Source organism: Leptosomus discolor, chromosome 7, assembly GCF_034619465.1.
Source record: "Leptosomus discolor isolate bLepDis1 chromosome 7, bLepDis1.hap2, whole genome shotgun sequence".
NCBI classification, from domain to species: Eukaryota; Metazoa; Chordata; class Aves; order Leptosomiformes; family Leptosomidae; genus Leptosomus; species Leptosomus discolor.
Window position 1 is genome coordinate 53,808,263 of NC_141397.1, and position 24,663 is coordinate 53,832,925.

Here is a 24,663-nt window from a genome sequence, read left to right on the forward strand (position 1 = left end):
GCTGGACCCCTTGCATGGCGTACAAGTTTGTGACCACTAAAAGGAGCAGCACCAGCACACCGTGCCAGGCTCACTTCAAGTGATGCAGTTTTTATTGAGCAACTTGATTTAGCACAAACATACGATATCTTTAGTGTCCTGTACACAGATCTTTCACTCCAGCTCTGGTCACCAGTGGGGAAAATCCCCCCCACCTCTGGTTCACAACAGAACTCACTGACCTCCCTCTAAAAACACCCGAAAGGCAGTAATTAGCACGAGGGTAGGAAATAAGGGCTCAGTTCCCCAAATTATGCAAAAAAGCTCAGCCGCTTTGCCACAGTGGATGCCCCTCATTGTGAAAACAACACTTTTTTTTGATGAGACTGCATTTTTATTCAGCTTGTATCTGTAGGCACCTACTCATGCCATCCTTCCCAGCAAAATGCAACCGACACTCCTGCAGCCCCAATGGTCACAGGGGAGGGGCAGGTACAACCACATGCTGGGTTGACTGTTTTGCTCACCTCCAGAACCCGTTTTGTAAACACAATGCGAATGAGCCAGTTCTGCTCCCGCTCAGATCACATTACACATAACTGTTATCTTCATAATGCTGGTACCTGCTTAGAGGAGACCTGCTAGTATCAGAACTCAGCTCTACAGAAAATAAATCAGTCCTTTACTGAAGCTTAGTGAAGGACTAAAGTTGAGCCAATGCAGTAAAACAGCCCATGGCACTGTAAAACTTTAATTAAAATCTGTGCTAAAACAGAAGGAGGAAGAAGAGTTGTAAGATTGACAGAAAAGCTCTGAGTACCACTCCTTGTCATAGACTTCTTTTAGGACTTTGGGAATGTCACCTAACCCCACTGTGCCTCAGTCCATGGGCATGCAAAGCCTTCCTTTGCCTTCTCTCCAGTTTTTATTTGTAGCCATGCAGGTAAGAGTCCATCTTAGTCTGCACAGCAATTAGTACAATGAGATCCCACCTTCAGCTGCAGCTGCTCAGGTCCAGTAACAGGGACAAAAGTAGTTCCTAACGATTTTTAAAAAATATGACAGAAAACAGCCTGCTGAAATGGAAAGATTTCAACACAAACAACTGGAAATATCCTGGAAATCTGGGCATTTAAGTCAGAAGAGCAATTCCTATTCTCGGAGGGGAAACATGGGCTGCATTCCCACACACCATCCCTCTCCTCTGCAGAACAAGAGGTCCATGAAATAAAGGGAAACGCTGCCTCACTCAGAACAAAACTGAAATGCGTTATCTATTTGCTTATTAGATTATGGTGTTCAACTCATTTGTTCATTGCTAAGAGCTCCTGACAAGATTTGACATATGCATTAATTTACCAAAGAGGGCTGTTGTTAAGGAGTTGAAAAAAATGAGCAACACCACCAGATTAAGACCTCATTCTCCCTGGCCGTTGTTGCATGGCACGATCAAAATCAATCTGTTTTTTTGGTCAGCTTTCTCCCCTGAGGAGGCAGCCAGGGAAGATGGGGACCATATTCTTCAGATATATCCTTTCTTATCTCCAACCAAACCCTCTCTGTGCCTTGTGATGAAATACAAAACACAGCACAGATCACAAAAAAAACATCTCCCAGAGCTCTTTACTGCCAAGGGACTTCCTCAAGTTTTGGAAGCTGCAGTCAACATTTTTTTAAGCAATCTTGGACTTATCTTTGCCAATAACTGTTTTTGTGTTGTTTTCCCACTTTGGGGGAAAATCTCCAAGCAGTCAGAGGGAACCTGATGTGCTGCAGCCTTGGTTTGAGCTTCAGAGCCATCAGTGGCCCATGCTGCAGATCTGGAAGAGCTGGATCCATTCTGCTTGCCCAGCATGCAAAGGAGAGGGACAACAAAAGCCACTGCCATAACTAGACCACTTCCCTGGGTGATAGGGTCAGACTTCCTGCAAGTTGTCTTCACAAAGTCTTTTGCCACTGGCTTGAAAGACTGCAGCAAAAACACCACACGAGAAATGCATATACAGCTCTCAGATGAACTGATCAAACAAACCCCCATAAACTGATTTTCAAACTGGCTCATTTAGTTCCTCCCTTCCTCTTCCCCACCCCTGCCTATGCAATTCTTATAAACATCCAAACTTGAAAAGATTAAAGCAAAAGACGTGTCATTATCAGGTGTGTCTTAGTTCACCATTTTCACCAATACAAACAGCCTTGGCTTTCTTCCTTCTGTTGCAATTAGCCAGCGATACTGGGGAGCAGAAAAAGAAGCTAGATTTTCTTCATTCTATGAAACAAATTGCCTTCTTATTCACCAATGTAACAGCTGAATAATAAATTACATCCTTAACACCTGATGATAATTTAAGATAAAATTAAATGTTGGATAAATAAAATTTACCTCTATCTTCTCCTTTCAATAGAAGTAACTAATGCTGCATATCTCCATATAGAAATATATAAATATATATTTATATGGAGTGGTGGTGGTTTTTGTGAGGAAGTTTGGTTCCTTTCGCTGGTACCTACTAGAAATGTCACACATAATCTCACTAGATCATGGAAGAGAAATGGGATTATAATCAAAAGAAAAAAAGGCAGGAGGGTGCATATTTTGCCTGGGTAGACCGCACCTGGAGGTGGAATCTCTCTCTACTGTACTTCTGGATAACACAGAATGCAGAAAAGGGAAAGAAATGAACCTGCTTTCTCTTCTTTGAGATTAATTTTACTCTAAAACAGTGATGCACAAGCTTTCTGTACCAAGGATCACTGCCCAACACCCCAAAGTTATTATACACACTTACATGTGCAGTTATTGCCGTATTTTGAACAGAAATGCTTTAAAATTTACACTTTTGCATAATTCAGCAAGGTAACAGGTTAGGAAACAACATGCTAAACTGACTTTTTAGGTACGTAACTACATTTATGTTTTCCACATTCCATAAAATTCCCTACAAAAAACTGCCCCATCCTTCTCCTTGCTGGTTAGTGCCCAGAACCTTGCAGTGGGGAAAACAAGAGCAGAGAGAGCACATCCCATCAGGAGCACCCTAAAGTGAGAAAGGAAGAGGTGAATGACAGAGGCACAAAAAGGACTTCCCAAGGATGAGAACGGTATTCCCATTCATGACACCAATGAAATTAAAATTCAATCCCTAAACTGACCCAGACTGCCTATTCTCAGAATACACGCAGGGATAAATGGTGGCAGCGTGGTACCTGTACTGGCTTTGGGGCACACGTGGCTCTCATCTTGCACCCCCAACAGAAATGGCCATGACATTGTAGTTACCCAAGCACACATTTCAAGCTTCTAACCATTCTGAGAAATCAGTCAATCAAACCAGCAGTTTTGCTGTAACTCTGCTCAGCATATGGTGCCTCCCTTCCAGAGAAAAAGCATCAGGGTCTGGCACCAGCCCAGGGTAATGGAGAGGGTGCCCTTGCAGTAAAACATACCACACCAAAAGCAGGGTCAATTATTTGGTGTAGAGAAACCTGGGTGAGATCGTTTTCAGACTGAATTAAAACTTTTCTATTTAACCAATAGAAAATGAATTACTGAAATATTTGTGGATATTGTTAAAAGCAAAAATGCGGAAGAAAATTAAAATCTTCTGAGAAGATTGTGGTTTTGTTTGAAAAGCCAAAGATTTTATTCTGTTGTGGAAAAAAATGATAACAAATTGTAGTAACATATTGCTACAGTTTCTAGGCAGGACTTCTGAAATCTTCACTCTGAGGTTTGATTTTTCCCTCAGAGCTGTTACTTGGAAAATTTTAGGCAAAAAAAAAAAAAAATTAGGTTAGGTGGGGAATCTCTCTTGATTTTCTTTTGTCCTAACGTCTTTTCCAGCCTTACTGCAGGAAAGTGCAAACCCATTCTTTTCAGATTAATGATTGATCTTCATTCTAAATCTCCACTCCAATACTAATAACCTTTCAGAAAACAATTAAAATGGATATATTGTTTGAGTGTGTGCTCAGGGAGCAAGAGAAGAGGATAAATTTTCCACAAGCACAAAAATCTCTATCATACTTTGAGGCCTGCTGATACCTGCAGTGACATACAAAGGTTATTCATTGTAACATATGCAGCTCCCCACGCTACCACAAGCACATGTCTGCGGCAGTGAATGGGAAGGAGAGAGTGCTTAGCAGCACAGGGGAAGGGTGGATGGTCCATCTCACTTTCTTAAAAACATATCCCTCAATCGGCAAGACTGAAAGAGTAGACCTTTTCCTCCATCAGACAGAAGATGCCGTGGGAAGAACAACTTCCAGTTTGACATTACCAGCAACTGCAAAGAGACAGAGACCTCAAGTGGGTGCTTTGCTCAGGAACTATTTTAATGCACAGAGATGCCTGATGTGCCGAGGCTTTATGACAAATCATGAAGCCCATGCCATTCAGTTTTGCTTATTAGCCCCGTCTCCCTGAGCTCTGAGAATTTTGTAGTCAGTGTCTCTACCTTCTTCGTGAATGACAACAAGGAGAGAAGTGTCTTCTGGGCCAACTGCTCTGGACTGGGTTGTCTCCACACTGCTCAAGCTTAGGCTCTCTGTAGCAGACTGGCTGCATCAACACTATTCAGCTCCTGGTCTAAATCTCTAGATTCCCCTAGATCTCCCCCACGACCTACGTGGTGCCCTGGAGCTGAGGACTATCTCTAGTCCCTTGCCATTTTCCAGTCCCAAGTGAAAAATGAGAAGGTTGTGTTGCTGCTTGCCAACATAGTGTTTTTACAGCATAACAACGAGAAAGCATGCTGTCTGCCCTGGTAAGAGTGCACGTGGAGATATTTAAAGGTGCAGAAGTTTTTTAGAGGACCATCTTTGGCACAATGAGACAAACTTGAGAGTCATGGTCCTAGTGTCTGCCTAGACAAGAGAACCATCATCTTTTGGAGAGCACTGACCAGCTTTGCTAAATGAAGCCAAACCACAGCAGGTTCTGAAAACTCAGACTGCAATTTTGCAATGCATCACTTGCTGCATGCAGTCATCCAAGGTGACTGCTTTATGCAAAAGCAAAGCTCATTCCTAGAGGATTTAAACCATCACAGACAGATTTCCTTGATGAAAGACACCCAAGTGAATAACAACCTTATTTAAAGAGAAAACATGGCACATTTGGGTACCTGGGCTCTCAAGACAGCAAGAAGTAATCAACAACACGCTTGAGAATGATCTGAAATTATCTTTTACACAAAGGAAGAATTTTAAATTTAAAGAGGCATAACCTAGCTTTAAAATCTAGTATCACATCTAGGCAAAACCTCAATGTGGATGTTGAAGATCATTTAAGGAACAGGATTCTCTGCTTTCAAGAGACTGCGAGGTTTACTTTACATCCTTATCGGGCCATACATATCACATCATGTCATGGTGATTAGCATCTTGCTTGATTAAAATCTTTAATTCCACTGGATTTAAAAGGCTAATTCGAGAGCCACTCAGACAAGAGCCCAAGGCTGGAGCTGATCACAAGCACAGAACGGCATGCTGTGACTGCAGCACTGATTATCTGCTCCCCCAGTTCTTCAAAATGTTGCAGCTAAAATCATCTAGCCAAGATAGGCAAACAAAGGTGTGTGTCAGGTCAGCCAGCAAAATCTTTCAAGGCAACGGCTCCGCACTCATCATGAGAAAGAAGATAAAACCTACTTTGGCTCTCCTTTACTATATATTTGACATTTGCAAGAGAAAAAAATCAGATGACTGCTTAAAGCTTGGGATGATGCACGCCATCTTCAAGCTATTCTTAAGCGAAATGTTTAATGTTTCATGTGGTTTGGAAATGGCTTAAATTCCCTGCTGAATTTTTTATGCCCGTACACAATTTAGCCTTTATCAAAAAAATCCCCTTCAATTATGTAGTCTGCAGAAAATGCAGAAATTCTCCAGAAGGATTCTAACAGCTTTTTTTCCCCACTTTTTTTATTTGTTGTTTTTCAGCTTGCTAGCATCTGCATAAAATATCCTTACTTGGATATGCCCACTGAAGTTATCTGGACTTCACCACTTGTGCTACTCATAGAAAATCAACTCCCTTTCTTTCCCTCTCTCTCTCTCTCTCCATGCCTCTATTTTAACTGAGAGCAATGGAAAGAGAAAAGAGCATTTGGGAGGGGCTAAAAGGTTGCAAACTTTCCGATAGACCCTGCTTTTTACCCTGATACACAACTGGGAGCTGTGAATCTGCAATAGCAGGGCCACCACGGAGCAAACTCGGCAGCCTTTGGGCAATAAAGCCTGCAGAAGGCACACCGTTCCCAGTGAAGGAGATGCGGCAGGAAAAGGAGCACAATTAGAGCACTGCAATGTGCCAGCTATTCTTGGAGGCAGAACAGCCCCTCAGGAGCTATTACAAGAGAGCAAAGTGAGGACAGCCCTCGGACCACCCTAACCCACGTCACAGGCATCCCCAGGAACATAAAGCCATCCTCCTATGTTCTGTCCTGCTGAGCAGCTCTGTATAAAGATACCATCTCTCTGCTGCTTTTGTTCTCTTAACACCTTCATTTTGCTGAGCATACATTCCCTAAGGTTCCAGGAATATTTACATAAGCCATACACAAATATTACTGTAAAGAAGTGATTCCCATAGTTCTCCTATTTTTGGAGATGCATCTTAAAAAAGCTTCCCTAATACACTGGAACAGGACCCATATTATCTCTTCATAAAAGGAATCCAACTTCTGGGCTTCTAAATTCATTGGTAAGCAGTTCAGACTTCCTTTTATACTCTAAGATTTCCTTCCCATAAGACGCAAGATATATTGCCTCAAGGGAAACACAGCTTTATGAAGAGGAAACTACATGTGCCAGAATTGTTCTCTTCCATTATTTGCAACATCCTTTCTCCCTCCCATTGTTTTAATACAGTCGGTCACCAGAAGAACCTGCAGCAAAAACACGGATACCCTCAGCAGAGCATCTACGTGCCAAGAGCCCCAAACAACATCTGCTCTTCTGCAGAGCCTTCTCGATGTCCAGAAAACATTCTGGTTTTCTGTGCATGCCCCATATGCAGTTCTGACAGAAACATGACTTTGCTAATAGACTTACTTTCTGCTGTTCCCACCAGAACAATGTATGAGGAATGGTTTGCTCACCAGTAATCTCCTGCCTACACATATTTTTGTAGAACTTCATTGAATAGAAGGATAAAGAAGGAAAAAAAGAGAGAAAACACATTCAGTAGTGACCAGAGTTACAGGGAGGAAAAAAAAATCCAACATCTGATGTCTGATGTTCCTACACGTGATCCAGAGAAACATTCCCCTTATGCATGCACATGCTTGCATGTAGCACAGACTCAGTTACACGCTTAAGTTCAAGTGCATGCTTAAATGTTATGTCCCACAGGCCTTTGGAAAGCATGTATCACATTAGGCATCGGTTGAAATGCTTTGCTAAGCAAAAGGATCAGTTTACGTACTTTCCCCATTCTGCTGAAGTGAGGCTGAATGGTTGCAGTGGTACCTCTCAGGAGATTCCCAATTCTTCCCCGAAGCATTCATTTGCAAGGATTTCACTCCTGCATGTTCATCTTTCGGGAATCAGTATGGGAAACTGGGACCAGAGAATTTGCAGCATTAGAAATGCCAGTATTACCAGGGGTAGCTGATGTAACCACAAATCCCTCCCACTGATCCAGATCGCACACCCCACCACGGCCACTGCCATCTCTTAAATTTCTTTTGAAATCTCCTCTAAGGGGTATAATTGCCCCAAATTCAAGCAGAGGGAAATCCAGGGTTGCCCCAAATCAGAAACTACTTGATTTGTGGGACAAAAGGAATCTGCTGCCATAAGGACTGAATGGAGTTGCTAAAAATAAGCAAATATTCCCAGTGTTTCTGCACTCTTCTCCCTGAAGTGAAATGATCAAGAGGATTAATTTTAGAGCATGCACAGTTTTAATGTGAAAAAACCCAAGTTGCATCTTAGCTTTTAAGCAAAGACCAGATGGAAAGTCTATCATTAGAAATGCCAAAGGGAGAATACACTCAAAGTTCGCTCCAGGACGGAAAGGTCATTTCTAGTCATCCTTGTTTTAAATGTTCTCAGAAGCACTCAAGCTTTTTGTAATAAGATGGTTTTCTTTCAGTTTATCAACTTGATTTCCTTCAAACTAAAACAAAAAATAAAGAAACTCCAAAACAAAAATCACCAAACAATACAAGACAAAAACTTTAAAGGCAGGCGCCAGCTCTCTTTTTTCCTCTCCAGAGCAAAAAAAAGCCATTAAATTTTTAATGAATTATTGTTTAGATGACAAGAAACGCCATAAAGATGATCTGTTGATTCCACCCAGGGGTGTTTACTTAGAGCTTCACGGGGAGATTTATGAGAAGACAGGCAACAGACGACATGTCAATGAAGTCTGACAAGTAATGCTTCGCTTATCAGGTACCAATGTCAATGAAGAACATGTCAAGCTGATGAGAAATGGACCAAGTTTCACCACTGTGTTCAAAGCAACGTCCCAGAGCCCCAGTGCAGATCATCTGCCAGCTGACCAATACAAATCCACCAGCCCATTTGCATCATAACTACCATGCTACTGGTCATAATATCTGAGGAGCTCAGTAAGGGCCTCCTTAAGGCTAAAGATGCCTTCTTAATTCTAGTAGCTCACATACAATGACTAGGAGGTGGCAAAATTATGATCGGTGATTTTCACTGGAGTTATTAGGGTGACGTGAAGATAACGCAGTGCTCACAGCTTTACTCCTCTTGCTAACTCACATAAAAGCTACAAACACTCAGCTTCAACTGAGATTTCACCAGTCCCTAGTCTCCACGTGCCAGCTAACTGTGAAATAAACTCCCTCTCCATTAAGATAAGCCCACAGCTGAAGTACAGTATCTGAATAAGCCTGCTGGGACACAGCTTCCAAACCCTAACAGGAAAATATTTAATCAAAGACAGAAAACTCCGTTCTCTTATTTTCCAACAGATATAAAAAAGCACAGATATGATGATATGAAATTGGCATTTTCACAGTAAACACATCTGTGTCCTGGTGCAGATCATTCCCAATAACAACTGGAGATACTGGCTAAAGCTGAAAGTGTTTTTTCCTTGCAGGCTGTGTCTTTCCTCAACTCTACTCAGCCAGCCCTGACAAAAAGGATCTGGCTTCAGGTCTTCCTTGTGCATAAATAAAAGTTACTTGCAAGGTCCAGACAGCTGCACTTATGTAAAGCCACTCAGAGGAGCCATCACTGACCTAACTTAGCGGCAACTGGGCTGCGCAAGTGTCAGAGGGAAACATGACCTGTGGTACCGCTGAATGAGGGACTACCAGACAAAAATCAAGATTTCATTCTTAAACGCCATGCTAAAACATTGAGATCAGCAAACAAATGCTTTGTTGTTTCTTGGCCACTTGCAAATTGACTATCCTATTTGAAATAATTAACAAACAAGCACAGACTCCTCCAAGCTCTCTTTAGAAATCTTCTTTTCAAAACACACCTTCATTTTAATCATTTACCATTTGCAATAGAGAAGAAAAAACAAGAAGGTAAGAAATCTGAGATGATCAAACCTTCCCTAGTCCCCACAAATAGACATTCACTGCTTTCCAGTAGACTTGACTAATCGTTTTTCTAAGTAGCCAAAAGATTTTGCAATTAAATGTTTATAGAAATAAGATGCATCTTCCTGCTGCTTCTGATGCCTCACGAGTTTTCCAACTCCTCTCATAAGGAGCTTTCATTACTCTGGGCATGACAGAGCCAGAACTGCTACAAGAGAAAGCTCCAATTTCAGCTCCATCCCAGTCACCGACCGAATGCCCAGAAACTTCATCACTGCTCTTAGATCACGGTGAAAAAAAAAACAAACAAGAAAAGGGGAGTTTGAGTCCTAAGATCAGAACTGCATTTGCTGGACGGGCTTGTTAGAAAAAACAAACTCTGGACTTTGTGTAAACTAAGCATACCTTGTCGGGTCCCAGGAGATCAAATACATAGGGAACCTCACAATTCCCTTCCCGCAGCCTCACATTTGTGGTGACAACTGCACTTTCCACCGATTAAATGTGACCTTTAGGCCCTGACATTTAGGCCCAGATTTTCCAACTTGTGTTACCTCCGCCTCCAGTTTCACAGGTGGAATTCATAGCACTTTAACGTTTAAATAGTTGGCAGTGTCCATCAAACACAAGCCCGCGTCTTACCCAACAGATTCTTAAAATGGAATATTCCCACTCCCGAGACCCATGCCATGCTGGATGGTCAATTTACATGAGGTATTGGACATGCCATATATCTCTTGGGAAAATCAACATGCCAAGCAAAAGCTCATCACTCAGAATAGTTATCCCACTACCTTATTTCTCTTTCATTGGTTTCCCTACCGCAGTTACACAACACATTCTCGCAGGGGCAAAAGGGATCATTAACAAAAGCACTTTTGGACACAAGCAGCGCTAATGTGCACCAGAAACAGGAAGATTAATAGTCTTCCCACATGAAAAGGCATAACAAGGCAAATGGATCCTCCGTTAGCTTATCTCAGTAGTATCTCAGGAAAGCACCATATACTCAGAATAGAAACGTGGTGGTTCAGCAATTATTTGTTTAAAAAGTCCAACTGCGATCATGGGGAAAGAGCTCAGCTGTGATCACGCATCATATCTCTTGTCTTGGATTAGTTTCTAAATTTAAAGTATTTTCTGTCTGGCCAATAGAAGCGATTTACTGGCATGGAGAAATGTTTTAAATATCAAGAGTTTTCAGGCTCAGCCAAACCAATCGTTCCTGCAGCTCTCCAAAAGACTCTTGTCCCTAATGAGGGAAGTGAACAAATGAACAAAAGCTGGAGATCCACCAGCCCAACCCTCTCCTGCTGCCGCAAGGTCATTTCTCCCTCTTGAGGGCATATGTCCTGTTTTTACGCACACAGGCTGATGCACCAAGAGAAGTCAGTCAAGTATTCTCACATTACAAACCCAACTGCCTTTTCTGCTGTAGAGAAAGTTTTACAGGCCCAAACTCTGCAGGACCACTGTTGGCAGGGATGGGTTAACAAGGAATATCCAATTATGAATCTAATCCAAATCTAAGGCATTGGATGGACTAAGCACAAGACGAGGAATATACCGCAACACTTCATACATTAACCGTTATGACTATGTGGTCTCATGTCCACGCTGATACCGGAGGAGATGCAGGCCAGCTGTGATTTTACCCAGCTCACAAGTCTTTCATGTGTTGTCTCTTCTTCTTATAAACTCATTTTTACGCAAGACAGCTGTGTTAGACCTGAGCTCCCAGTGAAATCTTCCTTCTATATTTGCCGAATTAATTTACTCAGCCAGGTCCTATTTCTCCTTGGGCACCACACAAAGAATTACAAATGGCTCTATATGTGCCCAGTTGGCACAAAAACTGTTGTCAAAAGCCTAATGGGAAGGAGGAAAGGACCCAATTCCAAAAGCAAGATCTGTGAGATAATCTTGGTCCCAGGACAGTGATGGGTGGCAATTAGGAACATCTCATCTATCTGTCAGTTGGGGTCATTCAATGAGCACATTACTGAGAGGAAAGGTGGCACCCTGAAATGCCAGTTACAACTTTCCAGACCCAAACTGTGCTTCAGCCTTCTCTGCCCCCTGTGCCTTCATCTCTAACATGACAGGAAGGTAAGCTTGAGCAACAGGAATTCAGTTCTCAAGAAGGAGCCTAACTGTACTGCAGTTTAACAACCAATAAATGGTTTTGCAGAAGTGGCACGCTCCGCCCGGGGGGCTGCCTGGCTGCGTTGAGGAAGTACATGGTGTTGACTTCCCAAATTGAGTCACCATTGTAAGCCCTGGAGCGGTATTTATAGAGTTGGGGGAAAATTTCCAGGAAACATCACTTACTGGCACTCATAAAAATAGCAAGGAAACTCTTCAATTACTAAACTTTTAAGGAAGAAAGTCTTCCTTCTTTATGACAACACAGCAAAGCAGCAGGCTCTATGATTTGCTTGGAAGCAGTTACAATTAATATTGTTCCTTATCTCACTTTTCCCTGACAGTAGTAGATGTTGCTCCTAAGCTATTAATTCTGTACAGTGCAAGGTTGGTTTTTTTCTCCTCTCTCTTCTACTGATTATTTCCAGGATAAGATGCTGAAGTCAGCTTTGTCTCTGAAAACTTTAGCACTTCTCTCCTGAAGCACGTCTGCAATATCATCCACAGGTTGAACACAAGCCCGTGCATGCCGAGACTCGAGCAAACCCAGGTACCAACAACAGCTCAACCACAGCAGCCCAGAAGTCAGCCTGAACCCTTTTATCCAACTGTCCAGGATTCCAATTTGGGGGAATGGTTGCAGCCTTCATTAAAACACACAAATCTGCAGATAAACCTGTTACTGGAAGTCAAGCTATCCCATGCAGAGGTGAGCTGATCCCTCTGCACAGCCTAGACATGCCCCGGGATCACAGAGCAGACAAAAGGGAGGGCACAGATTAGTAGCTGGATCAGTCACCTAAAAGTGTCCCCATCCACATATGCAACAGTTCCCTTATGTCTCCTCAGAGCCAGGGACTAAGCCAGGCTTTTGGAAACTTTTGTCCCCTCAATAGTTTTAAGGATGCAACTGCAAAGCTGTGGGAGGCTCAACCATCTTAGGGCATGCACATTTCCATTAAACAGACATGGATTTATGCTCTTACTTAGCGAGGGTGGGCAGACTATCCCAGACATGGTCCCCTTCCCCTAAGCAGCCAACATATCTCATCAGGAAGGATGTAGGCTAGTTGACCGCACAAGTGCAACTTTCTGGAATTAAAAAAAAAAAAAAGTCTTTTCAAAGCGTAAGACACGAGCACACAAGCTTATCCCTATCCTGCACACAAAGTGCAAATGCCTAGTTTTAGTACTATTACTTTCAGACTGTCCCTACCTATCACCACCCTCCTCTCCAAGCCCTGGGGCTCAACAAACAGTTGTTGAGAAGGCTTCAAAGATGTTCCCCTATATGTCTTACACAAACCAGTAGCTTGGAAGAGGACAGAAAACCAGGGCAATGAGGGAAAGGCTGCTGGCATGAATCCGACCAGCACCTGCCCTTTTTGACCTCTCCGCTGGGCTGTCCTGGCATGGCTGCTGGGAGAGCACATCGGGTCCAGCTCTCTGCCAGGCTGTCAGTCAGCATGGCACATGGTCCGTGACACTTAAGGGATGTGACACCCCATGCTGTGCAATGGAGACCCAACAAGTTTGTTTCGTACATGCCACCGTGGCGTCGGCAGATACAGCAACGTGCTTTGGCTAGTACTGACACAGGAAGCATTCAAAGCACTCGTGCAGAGATAAGAGGCTCCCCTCATCTCCTGCCTGAGACACGCTGACCTACCCTCCCTCCCTTCTCCCTGGCATTGTTAAAGATAATACAAAAATCTGCCACTTATTTTTTAAAATGTCTCTGTTTCAGAGGGCTTTTTGTCCCCCTGTTTTTCTGAGACCAATTAAAAACCGAAAGTTTACCAGGAAGACGACAAGGAAAAAAAAAGTGTCTGATATCATTGGATCCAGCCTATAAGGATCTCACACATAAAAGAATTATGTCCCTGAGCACTTTCCAACAGACTTTCAGAAAATTTCATCTTTCTACTTCCCTGGCTGGATAGTCTGTTTGAGTAATTTTCTCTTTCTCCTGGGGCTGGTTGCTAAGAGACACGCTATTACTTCTCCCTCTCTTATGACCCGATTACTGTGATCAGCAAAGACAGCGTGCAGACAACAGCCTGACACGGCTCATACAAGAACATCGGGCTCGTTACAAAATGATGGACTGTATTAACACTCCGCAGCCTCTTCACTTGCCGTGGCCTTTGCAGAGTCTCCTGGCACAACTGGGGGCTTTTACTTCCCCGGCTTCTGAAGTGCGTGTTCAAACATTTTAAATTGCAGGACTGGGAAGGGAAAAGAATGGACCTTTACCTCCTGTGTTCCACTGCCTGCCAACTGGAGTGGTGTTAATGGATCCTCATCGAAAGACCCGCTTTTCCTTACCCTTCCCAACAAGTGGCCCAGGAACTATGACTACCCCTTTTTGTTCTCCTGCAAAAAAACCTTCGCAAATACATGACATGCATCAGGTTAGCACACTCCCTTGAAGAGTTCGATGGCACACTGAAAGCTGATCTTGACACTTCAGGGGCTGAGGGGTGACCTGGTCCTGCAAATTGCTGAGCAGGATTGCCCTAGATGAGGAAAGCAGCTGGAACCACAGCCAATGGTATGTGCCCAGTGGTCCCAAGGAAGCCACTAGGATGCCCAATGTGCTCCCAGTATGTGCAGAAACAGCATCAGCCTGGCACTGTGTCCTTTACAGAAGAGCCCTAGGTGATGGGGCCAGTGGGTCAGATGGAGCTCAGATTCTGAGCTTGGGCCAAGTGGCACGTGGGGCAAAAAGTTAAGGAAAGTTGATTTTGTTGATGTTGTTACCAAAGAACAGGTCTGCTGCCAGCTGGGTATAGCTCAGGATGGGGTTACCACCTCAGAGAGCATTAATCTCCATATAGTTAAGAATTTAACCCTCATCACATTCATAACAAATCCCAAACCTCTGTCATTTCTTATATTAAACCTACTTTTGAAAGATTGTATTTACTAGTACTGGTTTAGCACCATTTTCCTGCTCTTGAGGGCCCCCCCTCTCCTCCCACCAGCTTGCTCAGGGGAAGCTCCCACCGCAAGACCCCTGGGCAGACCCTCATACCACAGCTGCCCGGACTGTACAAAGCCCAATGCCATCACAGAATATCTAGAAAAGCCAGTTTCTAAATCTTTCCAAATGGATCTTGTAACATAGGTGGCCCAGATGCACAGGTCCCTCCTCTTGTAATTATTCCACACCTCCATGGCATTTCCCATAAACTCAGTGCTTGGCAAAACAAACGCCAGTTCTCATTTCAGTGTGATTTCTACCAACCAGGCCTTCATGCCAGGCTTTGCATTATGGTTTGGTCATGTCTAGACAAAACCAAAACCTTTCCTTAGTCATTGTCATCACAGGAATTAAGAGCTGGAAAAGACCTGTGAGACTTTTGCACTTCACAGCTCCTCAAATAATTTAGGTAAATCCCCCATCGAGCTCCTAGAGCATGATTGCATATTCTTCCATGGCTACCACTTTCCAGCATGTGGGCTAGTTAAAGAAGATGACAGAAGGGGAATTTTTAGATAGTGATGTCTGCTTAATAGGAACTAGACCAAATCCCTGCTCATCCTTTTCTGCATAACCACCCTCCCTGGGGCAGCCAGAGCCGCAGGACTCTCTGTCCTACTCACGGACCTTCAGTTCTTGCACCCAGTCCATCTCAACACACTTTGCTTAGCAACAAGCATTTCAGATCTTGTATATTTAGTGCAAATTGTAGTTGTGTAGTCTTCACTGCCAGAAATGCCTGCTCTTTGGCCACAAGTACAGCTTCTGTGGCTTCAAGACTTGCTCATTCATTCTGTTGCTCATTCATTCTTCTAACCTTTTATCAGATCAACCTGCAATATAATCCAATAGACATTTATTGTTGCTCTGACCTAGCAGTACTCTGCCTGGCAGAGTAAAAAAGCTTTAGGCAGAGAAAAGGAAAAATATATGTATAACCCTTTATTATAACAGTTAGTTTTCAGGGCACAGAAGAGCTGCATTGTGTGAACAAGGGCAAAAAAAAAAATTACTCGACTGTTGACTGTCACGTAACAATTGTTATTATTTAACAGACTAGCATCTGGAGGATGTTAAAATTTCAGATTAAAATAAAAGGGACAAGTGCTGCCTGCTTGAATTCAAGCTATTTCTGCATTAACATTGTTCTCTCACTTTCACTGGGCACTACAGCCCTTTTAAACTATATAGAGGACAAACATTATCTTTTTAAAAGTAGGTTTGATATAGTCAATGACAGATGTTTGCAATTTGAGTTATAAAAAGATGGCTTCATTCCATTCCAGTGTATGTCAGAACCGTCTTTTTTTTCTCTTTTTCCCTTCCCTTTTTTGCCCTTTTTCTTTATTCTACCCAAACTATTGTGGTTCACAGAACAGGCCACTGCAAAGATGAATCACTATTCAATGTTTGAAATAATGAAGTGGAAAAATTAAATATAGTATCTTGGAAGAACAGACAGACAGGAGGAAAAGAAAATGAGAAAAAAATAGGCATGACAGAAAAAAATTAAAACCCTACCTGCTGAGGAGCGTAATGTTTGCTTTACGATACCAAATAACTGAGAAAATATGAGCTCACTCACCAGAATGAAAAACAAAGCTAGGCACTACTTCAAGTAGTTCCCAAATAAGAGGCAATGTGTTCCAGAGCCTGTGAAAGTTTAGCATTTGTAATTCTAACAAAACACAGTCAGAATTGTTAGTAAAACCTGGTGGCTTGACTTGACATTTTGTGCACTACAGATAAGTATACGGGTTCAATAATAGTTTTTATGCACCTGTTTTATGTTGCGTTTTTCCCAGTGCCATTATCTGAGGTAGTATTTCAAAAAAGAAAATGTTCATCCTGAGAACAAACCAAAGAGCACAGACCTACGTATTTGTCTCTAACAAAAAAAAAAAAGCAGATGCAGACACTATCACCCAGCACAAGCAGTAACAACTTTTAGGACAACTGCAATGAAAACAGAAGGACCCACCAAAGCCAGTTTATTTACACTGCTGAGAATCACAAGTCCTGATACCGGTTGCTGTGCTGTGGACAACTGGGCAAAACTCCATAACTCATAAGCTATCGAGTAGAGGGATGCAGCCCAAGCACAAAGGCATCAGCTTGGTCTCACGCCTCTTCAACACAGCTAAGCTGGCTTGGGGCAGTTTAAATTTGCTATTATACAAATGAGAACCACCACTCGTTTCCAACTGGTTTCACTTGGTTCTTAACCAACAGGGAAGAGGATGTCATTAGAGAGAAATCAATAGAGACTTCCGAAAGGCTGCTCCAAACTGGTTCACAGCTACCCCTTAATGAGGGACCCTCGCCTTCCGGCTTGTTCTGCAGGGTTTGGGGGCTTTGTTTGTGCTTTAAATGCTCTTGTGTATAAGGTAGCAAAGCCACCACGAAGAGGCCTGGAGCTTCAAGTTCATTTTTCACTGGCTGTATTTTGTAAGAGCCTGTGGATGATGCAGTTCTGACACTAATGAATAAAGTATTGCTTCATCTGCTCCATTTCATTCAGTGCAAGAAACACATGGAAGAATGAGAGCAAGGATTAAGAAGGACTGCAGAAGTTTATAATACGCACTTTAAAAAAGATTTCTCTCAAAAATAAGCACTAACATGGGGGCTGTGCTCAGGCACAGTCAGGATATTTTGCAGCAGTAAGGTTATCTCTTTACTCCCACTGTATCTTTCATCTCCACGAGCTCAGTCCTGAGATGGATGGGACCATATCATCCATTGCAATGACGGGATCAGAAAAGGGTTAGAGCACTTCTCAGCCGATTTTTTGGCCCCATCGCTGAGACACTGCCTCCCCGCTGGAGCACCAATGATTTTTTCAGCTGGTGGCAGAGCTGAGGAGCAAGGCAGGATGCAGAGACAGCAGATCCCACTGGAAAAACTGTGGTACTCACAGGACTCAATTCAGCATCAAATTGACCAAATAACAACGTATTCCCAAGCCTCATCTGGGCTGCAGCAATGGTCCATGTATGTAAGTCACAACACACGAGACTGCAAGCCTCTGCTTCTACCACGCTGACAGACTCAGTCGCATTATCTCATATTAGCGTTGGACAAGGTGCACACAAACCACCACTGGAGCGCAGCTGAGACAGCTCACTGCTCCTGCGCCCCAGCCTCCTTCCAATGATGAGCACAGAACTGCAGAATCTCACGAGAAGCACCAAGGAGCAGGTATGCTGCCTCTCAGCCAACACAGCCCTCCCACTAGTGAGGATTCCTCTTGCTATGGTGCAGATTCAGCACAGACAACCAGGAAAAAAAAAAAAAAAACAACAACACAAAACCCGCAGAATCTCCCAAGTCAGCCTGAATTTATTCTTTCAGGGCTCTCATCCAAGTAATGAATAGACTCTGGACCTGGTTAGCTTCTATGAACTGTCAAGGATTGCACAGCAGTGAACAGCACAGCTAAAACACAGAGTGTCTAGTCCAATAAATCCATATCCAAGCTTCAAATATTAGACAGAGCTACGGATAGCAGCTGCTGTAAACAAAACCCACTAGGTATATCTGCCTATGAAAAAATAAAAACAACCCAAAACCAAAACAACAAACAGCCTGATAGTTCATGCTCCCAATCCCCTACAGACACAGCAGAATATAATTTGCCAGTGCTCAAGAGCCTCCACACACCTGAAGAGAAGGAGGGCAGGGAGAGTCAAGCTCTAGGAAACCTGGATCAGCTGGGTTCAAGCATACACATTGGTGTCCAGCACGTAACCTCACCCTGGAGCTGGTCCTGCTGCTGTACCTTGTCTCATCAGTCACTTAGCCTGTCCTCCAACCAAGGTAAGTTGAAGGAGATGGTTTAAAAAAAAAAAAAAAAAAGTAATAAAAACCTCAAAGACCTTCGCATGATTCTTGTTGTTCACCATTATCCAAAAGTCACCCAAGGAAAGGAAGGAGAAGAATTTGCTTTGATTCTCATTCCTTCATTTAGCTCCCATTATTAAATCCATATTAACCATTTCTGCAAGTATTATATTCACCAAGGATGGAAATTACAAGACAAAGACATCAGCGCTAATAAATATTGAATTTAAAAGGACCCAGCAATATAAACTAAAGTGGATAATTTTGCAAAGCGTGTCCTCAGAGCCTCAGAGTGTGACAAAGAAGCATGTCCAAGCCCAATAAACCAAGCAACTGTGGGAGAGTCTGCACATCCCTATCTGGCCAGGGTTGGCACTGCAGTATCTCAGTCTGTCTCAGGCAGCTTGAGAAACACACGTGGTCGGATTTGTATGAATAAAAGACATTGCAAGAATGTGAGAAACCTGGTTTCCTGGGAGCGGAGACTCATCTTTGCAGGAGCAGGAGACCTCCTGAGTACCAAGCAATGACCTGGCACTTCCCAGTAGGTGAGGATGGACTCATTCGCTTCCCTGACCCCATCAAATCACCCTTCAAGTGACCATGCATGATGGCAGAGGAGGTATATTCAAACCACTAGGAGCCATGGCAATGCTTGTGAATGCTGCACTGGAAAGTCCAACCCTGCAACCCAGCTGGGCTTGGGCAGCAGCCTCCCAGGGCTCACTGGCTGTGCCTGACCTGCATCAGCACAGCCTAGTTTGCACTGCTTCGTGTCTGTGGAGGTTTATTTGGAGGGGAGGGGAAAACACAAGGGGAAAAGAGCTTTCCTGGTTATGAAAACAAGCTTGAAACCAGAAGGATCTGAACCAAAACGCAAATCACACCGCAATGCTTGCCACTCATTGCACTCAAGCCATCCCCTACAGCCTGAAGAGCCCTGAGTGGGGCTTTCCCAAGTGCCTCAGGCTGACAACAGATTTTTATGGTTTTGAAGCCCCTGATTTTGGCCTCAAAACCTCTGGCGCCATCCCAGAGCACCCCGACTGCCCTGCCCCAGCGGCACTTGTTTGGGAGTGGCTGCCAGCTCTCCTCCCTGTGCCACGGAGCGTGCAAACTTGTACTAGCGCCGCTGCCACCAGGCCCGTGGCAGCATGCACAAAGCCAGCGGATCAACCATCACCAACCTCGCTCCGTGCCAGATGCCTCCTTAGTCTGCCATAGAGGGTGAGGCCCCATTTTCCGGGACTAGGGAAAAGAGGAGAAAAGTGAATTTGCTTCATCTGCAAGCTATAAATCCTCTCCATCTTCCTAAACCCAGCACTGACAGGAACAGCTGTGAGGCAGAGTTTCCCCAAGGCTCCAGCTCTGTTGAAGATGCTGAAATACTGATTTAAGTGTAAAAGCTGGACAGCAGGAGAGAAATAAGTACTAGGGAAAGGAGGGAGGGCAACCATAAAAATCACAGAAAGCTTTGGGTTGGAAGGGACCTTCAAAGATCATCTAATCCAACCCTCCTGCCGTCAGCCGGGATATCTTTCACTAGATCAGGTTGCTCAAAGACCCGTCCAACCTGACCCTGAGCACTTCAATGATGGGGCATTCAATGCTTTTAAAGGAAACAAAATTAATACTGTCTCCTTGGAAAGAGGCATTATTTTGCTTAAGAGATTTTTTTGCTCAGTGAGTGCAAAGGACAAGACCTGTTATACACACTGTTGGATGGGGTCTGCTGAGGAACAGAGGAAGGAGGCAGGTAGCACCGAACACATGAGCATAGAGAAATAAGCCAAATACAAAAGTGCACTGTCAGGACCCATGGCTGGATGATGTCTCATCCATCAGGACCCATCTCCTCCCAGCAAGAAGAGAAGATGCTCTCAAACTTCAAACACATCCAGCTCCATCCAAGGACCACCCTTGGCCCTGGTTCCACACTTCTAGAGCCACTGCTCAAATGTTTGGACATCTAATTTTGATTTCTAGCCTAACACATTAGCAGCTACACTTCCTCCACATGCACACTTGTTGATCTTGTAGAAAACCATCTTCCTAAAGCTTGAACAGTTCTCCTCCCTCCATGGGGTAAATACAGAGCTGTGTAAGATGTCTGGTACCTGCACGTCCCAGGGACCGCAGTGCTCATGCCTCCCAGGATCAGGCAAGGTAAATTGCCCAGGAGTTGTCACAGTGAGGAATGCTAGCACTAAACCCTCCAGAAACCCAGATGAGACCACAGCACATGGAAGTCTGGTCCGGTGTTTCTAGGACCTATAAAATACAGCTGTGCCTGCCTCTTCAGCTAGCTGCATGGCAGAGCCCTGTGGTCTTACTGATTATTATTATTATTACTGTTACTACTACTACTACTGCAGTCATACCCGGGAGCATCCAAATGGATCCCTGTGACAGCAAGACACAGTCTTTGCTTTAATGAGTTGATAAATCTAGTTTGAAACATATCACAGCAAGTCAGCTCAGCAAATAGTGAGGAGAGGGGCTGGCAGTGTCAGGAAAATTGCTCACTTAGCTGGTCTAAACCATGCACACCTTGAGTGCTCCCAGTCACATTAAAATGCCGCTGGTTTATAATCTGTTGGCTGTTGCGATTTCACTTTTTTCCAGTCATTTAACCATTTCTAACTTCTGTTAAAGTTTCATTGAGTAGCTTTTAATCAGCACCTTCTGGCTGACTTCTGTGCAAGTGTCGGGGGAAAAAAAAAAGCAGGTAAAATTAAAGTCAAGGTGAGATCAAGGAAATGTCTTGGTCGGAGGGAGAGGGGCGTACAGCCAGTCCCCGCCATGTACACAGCGCCTGCTCCACAGCCTGTCACTCCAGTGTCTTTCCCCTGCACTTTCAATGTGATCGAGAAATAAACCCACAAATGCAACCAGCTGGGCAGACCCGCTACGTGCAAGCAACATGCCTGCAAAATAACAATAAAGAAACATAAGGCCAGAGGATGCATTTTCCTTAATGTTAAAAGCAACGAGCTGAAGAATTACTGGGAACAGAATTTGCCGGTCTTCCAGAGGGATTCCCGATACCATCCCTGCAGCCTCTGGCAGTGGGGAACCAACTCCAGTGAAACAGCTGGGGCAGGCAAGGCTGTGCCAGGCTGTGATGTGCACAGCTGCCTTCTGCTCCATTGCAGCCCTGGGATGGCCCTTCCCTGGAGCGGTGCTGCTGCTCACACTCATCTCTGGCAGAAGGATGCTGCGCTGCGTGCCACCTGCAGGCTGGGTGGAAAGCCCACGTGCCTCCAGCAAAGCAGGACGGATGAAAACACACTGGGGTGCAAGGGGATTCTGCAGCTTCCCTACCTACAGACTCACAGCTAACCAGATGGGAAAGACCTGTGACCAACAGAGAACAAATTTAGGCAAAATGACTCACAGTGCCTCTTTACACAGAGAACCAGTGGGGCATGGAGCCGTCTCCCAGGCTGAATTATTGCTGCAAAAACAATGGAGGTCATTGAAAAAACAATTAGGGAGCCTGGAGAAGGGAGCCATAGAAAGTGAATGAAGCACGCTGGGCTAAATACTTTCCTCACTGTCCCCCTCTCGCCTGCCAGATCCCAGAAGCCTCATGTTCACAGGGTTATATATGACTGGGGTAATGGCTTTGCACCGGCTGCTGACACCGACCAGCAGTGTGTCACCTTCTGAAAGTGGATTAGCTTAAGCTGCAGACACACTGTCACATCACTAAGCCAGTCCCTGACCAGGGCTTGGCCAACCCTTAGCTCTTCCAGGGCTGTCGGATAATGATGGGATCTCCAAAAATCCAGCATCAGACAAGGCAAAGGATTTGCACTGAAAAAGTCCCCCTGTGAGCACCTGATGTCTCGGTTTCTAACAGACCTCGTGAGCTGTTTGCAGGACCGGGTACTCAGGGCTGCATGAGAAACATTTGTGTGCCTTGTCTCTCCTTCTCAGCCTGCAGTACCTGCTCTGCTCTTAAGGAAAGCCTCCTTCCCCAAATGCCAAGAAACAAAGAATTTTTTAGAAGGTGATAACATTCCTGAGTCACATATAATCGATCTACAATCACTAAAGCACCAACAATTAAGGCATACTGACATTTTTCATGAAGAAAAAATATGGCTGATCAACAACAGTTTTCCTAGGAAAAAAAAAGTGTCATTTTTCCATTATTATTCTAAATTTTAAGACAATTATAAAACCAAGAATTTCTACTTGACTTGAAGGTGACATTTTCAGTGCACTTCAGAAATGGATTATTTTTTACTTTAATTCCAAATGTCTTTCTCTTCCTCTTGCTCGCTAATGTTTTGTTACTGAAGGCAACAGAACAGGTGCATATGACTTCGCTTTTCCCCTCCAACACATTTTCTTTTTTCGTTCTGAATTCTCCAAAGTTAGAGCAGCAGAGGAAAATTAACTAAACACTGAGACTTTTCCAACTCTTCTACAAAATGTCCTTAACTTTAGAAAATTGCTGAAGTGCGAGACTCAATATGCTGCTTTGTTTTTCTTTCTCCTTTCCATTATTCTGTAGTCTTCCTGAAAATGCATATGCTTTCAAAAGATAGAGTAGAAAAATGAAAAAAAGATACAGATGACATTTATCTTATTGCACTCCACACAAAAGAGATAAAAGTGGTGATGGAACAGTGTAGAGCATCCAAAACCAAAAAAAAAAAACAAACAAAAAAAACCCCACAAATGCTGGTTTTGCAGTTTTTGTGAATACAACTGAGTTTTTCTTTGTGGGGTGGATGGAGAATATGAGGAGGAAGAGTTTTCCACCTATTTCTAACCATAGTAAATCACTGGGAATAGAAAAGTCACTAGTCTGCCAAGACAACTGCCAGTCTCTCCCAAAATCCTTGGCTTCCGTCTTGTTTCTGCTGCAGTAAGGTTCCATCACACTCTCTCCACTGTCAGCTAGGGGCACCCAGGTACTCCAATTGTCAGGTTTCCAGTTGCACCCCAGAGGCACTCCCAGCCATGCGCTCCCACAGTCAGGAGCTCCTTCCCTCCACGTGTCCAGAAGCCAGGAACCCAACTCCCATGCTCACTGCTCAACTAGCAGGAGAGGAAGATTTTACAGCAGGAGGTAGAGGAAGGCCGACACATGGTGACTGGCAAGCATTTGTTTTACTGATATAACAGCTCCAGAGGCTATTGCAATGGTCATGTAAATATCCTCAGAATTATAGCATTAAGTTATTTCATATTCAACAATGTTCCATAGTAGAGAGAAAAGAATAGAAGTAAAATTGAATCAAACCAGCAGGCTGGAGAGGAAGGAATCCTAGAGCCGTTCTGCCAAACTTACGCTGTATCACCCCAATTACACCCATACTCCCACAGCTCAATCCCACGTTTGTAAAGGATTCACATTGTGCTGAGATGAAAGAACCAATACTGTAAGGGTTGTTCAAACCCCAGCCCCTTGTATCAACACATGCCAGCGGAGACCAAACAAGCAAAAACCCCTTGAAAAGTACCAGTCTTGGACATACGACATCTGCTTCCAATTAAAACCAAGAAAGATCTGTTCCCATGTCCTCCCCCAGCCCTGCACCTCTCAGGAGGGTACTAGCCAGAGCAAGAGTAAGAGATACCTTCACATTCTTTTTGACTTAAATTACCTGAAACAGAGAGGCTCCCACAAACTCATCAAGAAAGAGCAAGTCAAGAACAGCCTGTGTTAGCAGTCAATTCCTCTGAATTAGGCAGTTGTGGTTCCTTCCTAAAAGAATAAATGCTTACCATCACCTCCAGGTTGCTTATATGGGTTGTACTTTGGCTTGGGGGCAACAACAGGTGCAAACTTCTTCGGCGTCTGCTGGGTGGACACCGAGATGCTGGGGGTCCCAAAGGTGTGCGTGGTCTCCATCCTTGCAGTAACGTGACCAACAGGCTCGTTGGTACTCTTGGGTGGCAGCCAGGATGGGTGGGACATGGTTCAGATCTGAGAGGAGATGCAAAGAGAGTCACATCTACACCAGGAACTTAGGCTGAGGAAATAACATTTGCAAACCTACTACTTTGTTTATAAAAAACAAACCTATAAAAATCTTTAACATGTTTAACTGATGCACACTTACCTTTAAACACATTGGTCCTAATGTACAGGATTTAAGATACACATTTGTCTGTCTTTCCCCAGTAGGCCAGAATTACTGATCGGCT

General features: G+C 43.9%; 1 protein-coding gene across 4 annotated transcripts in view; it reads right to left on the bottom strand.

The window, feature by feature from the left end:
• Positions 1-24,433, bottom strand: part of LPP (LIM domain containing preferred translocation partner in lipoma) — a 208,259-nt gene extending 183,826 nt beyond the window's left edge. For all 4 annotated transcript variants that reach the window (XM_086468075.1, XM_086468078.1, XM_086468076.1 and 1 more), the window contains exon 1: positions 24,241-24,433. In XM_086468075.1, the coding sequence (XP_086324201.1) occupies positions 24,241-24,433 (193 nt within the window). The remainder of the gene's footprint in view (positions 1-24,240) is intronic.
• Positions 24,434-24,663: the final 230 nt, after the last annotated feature.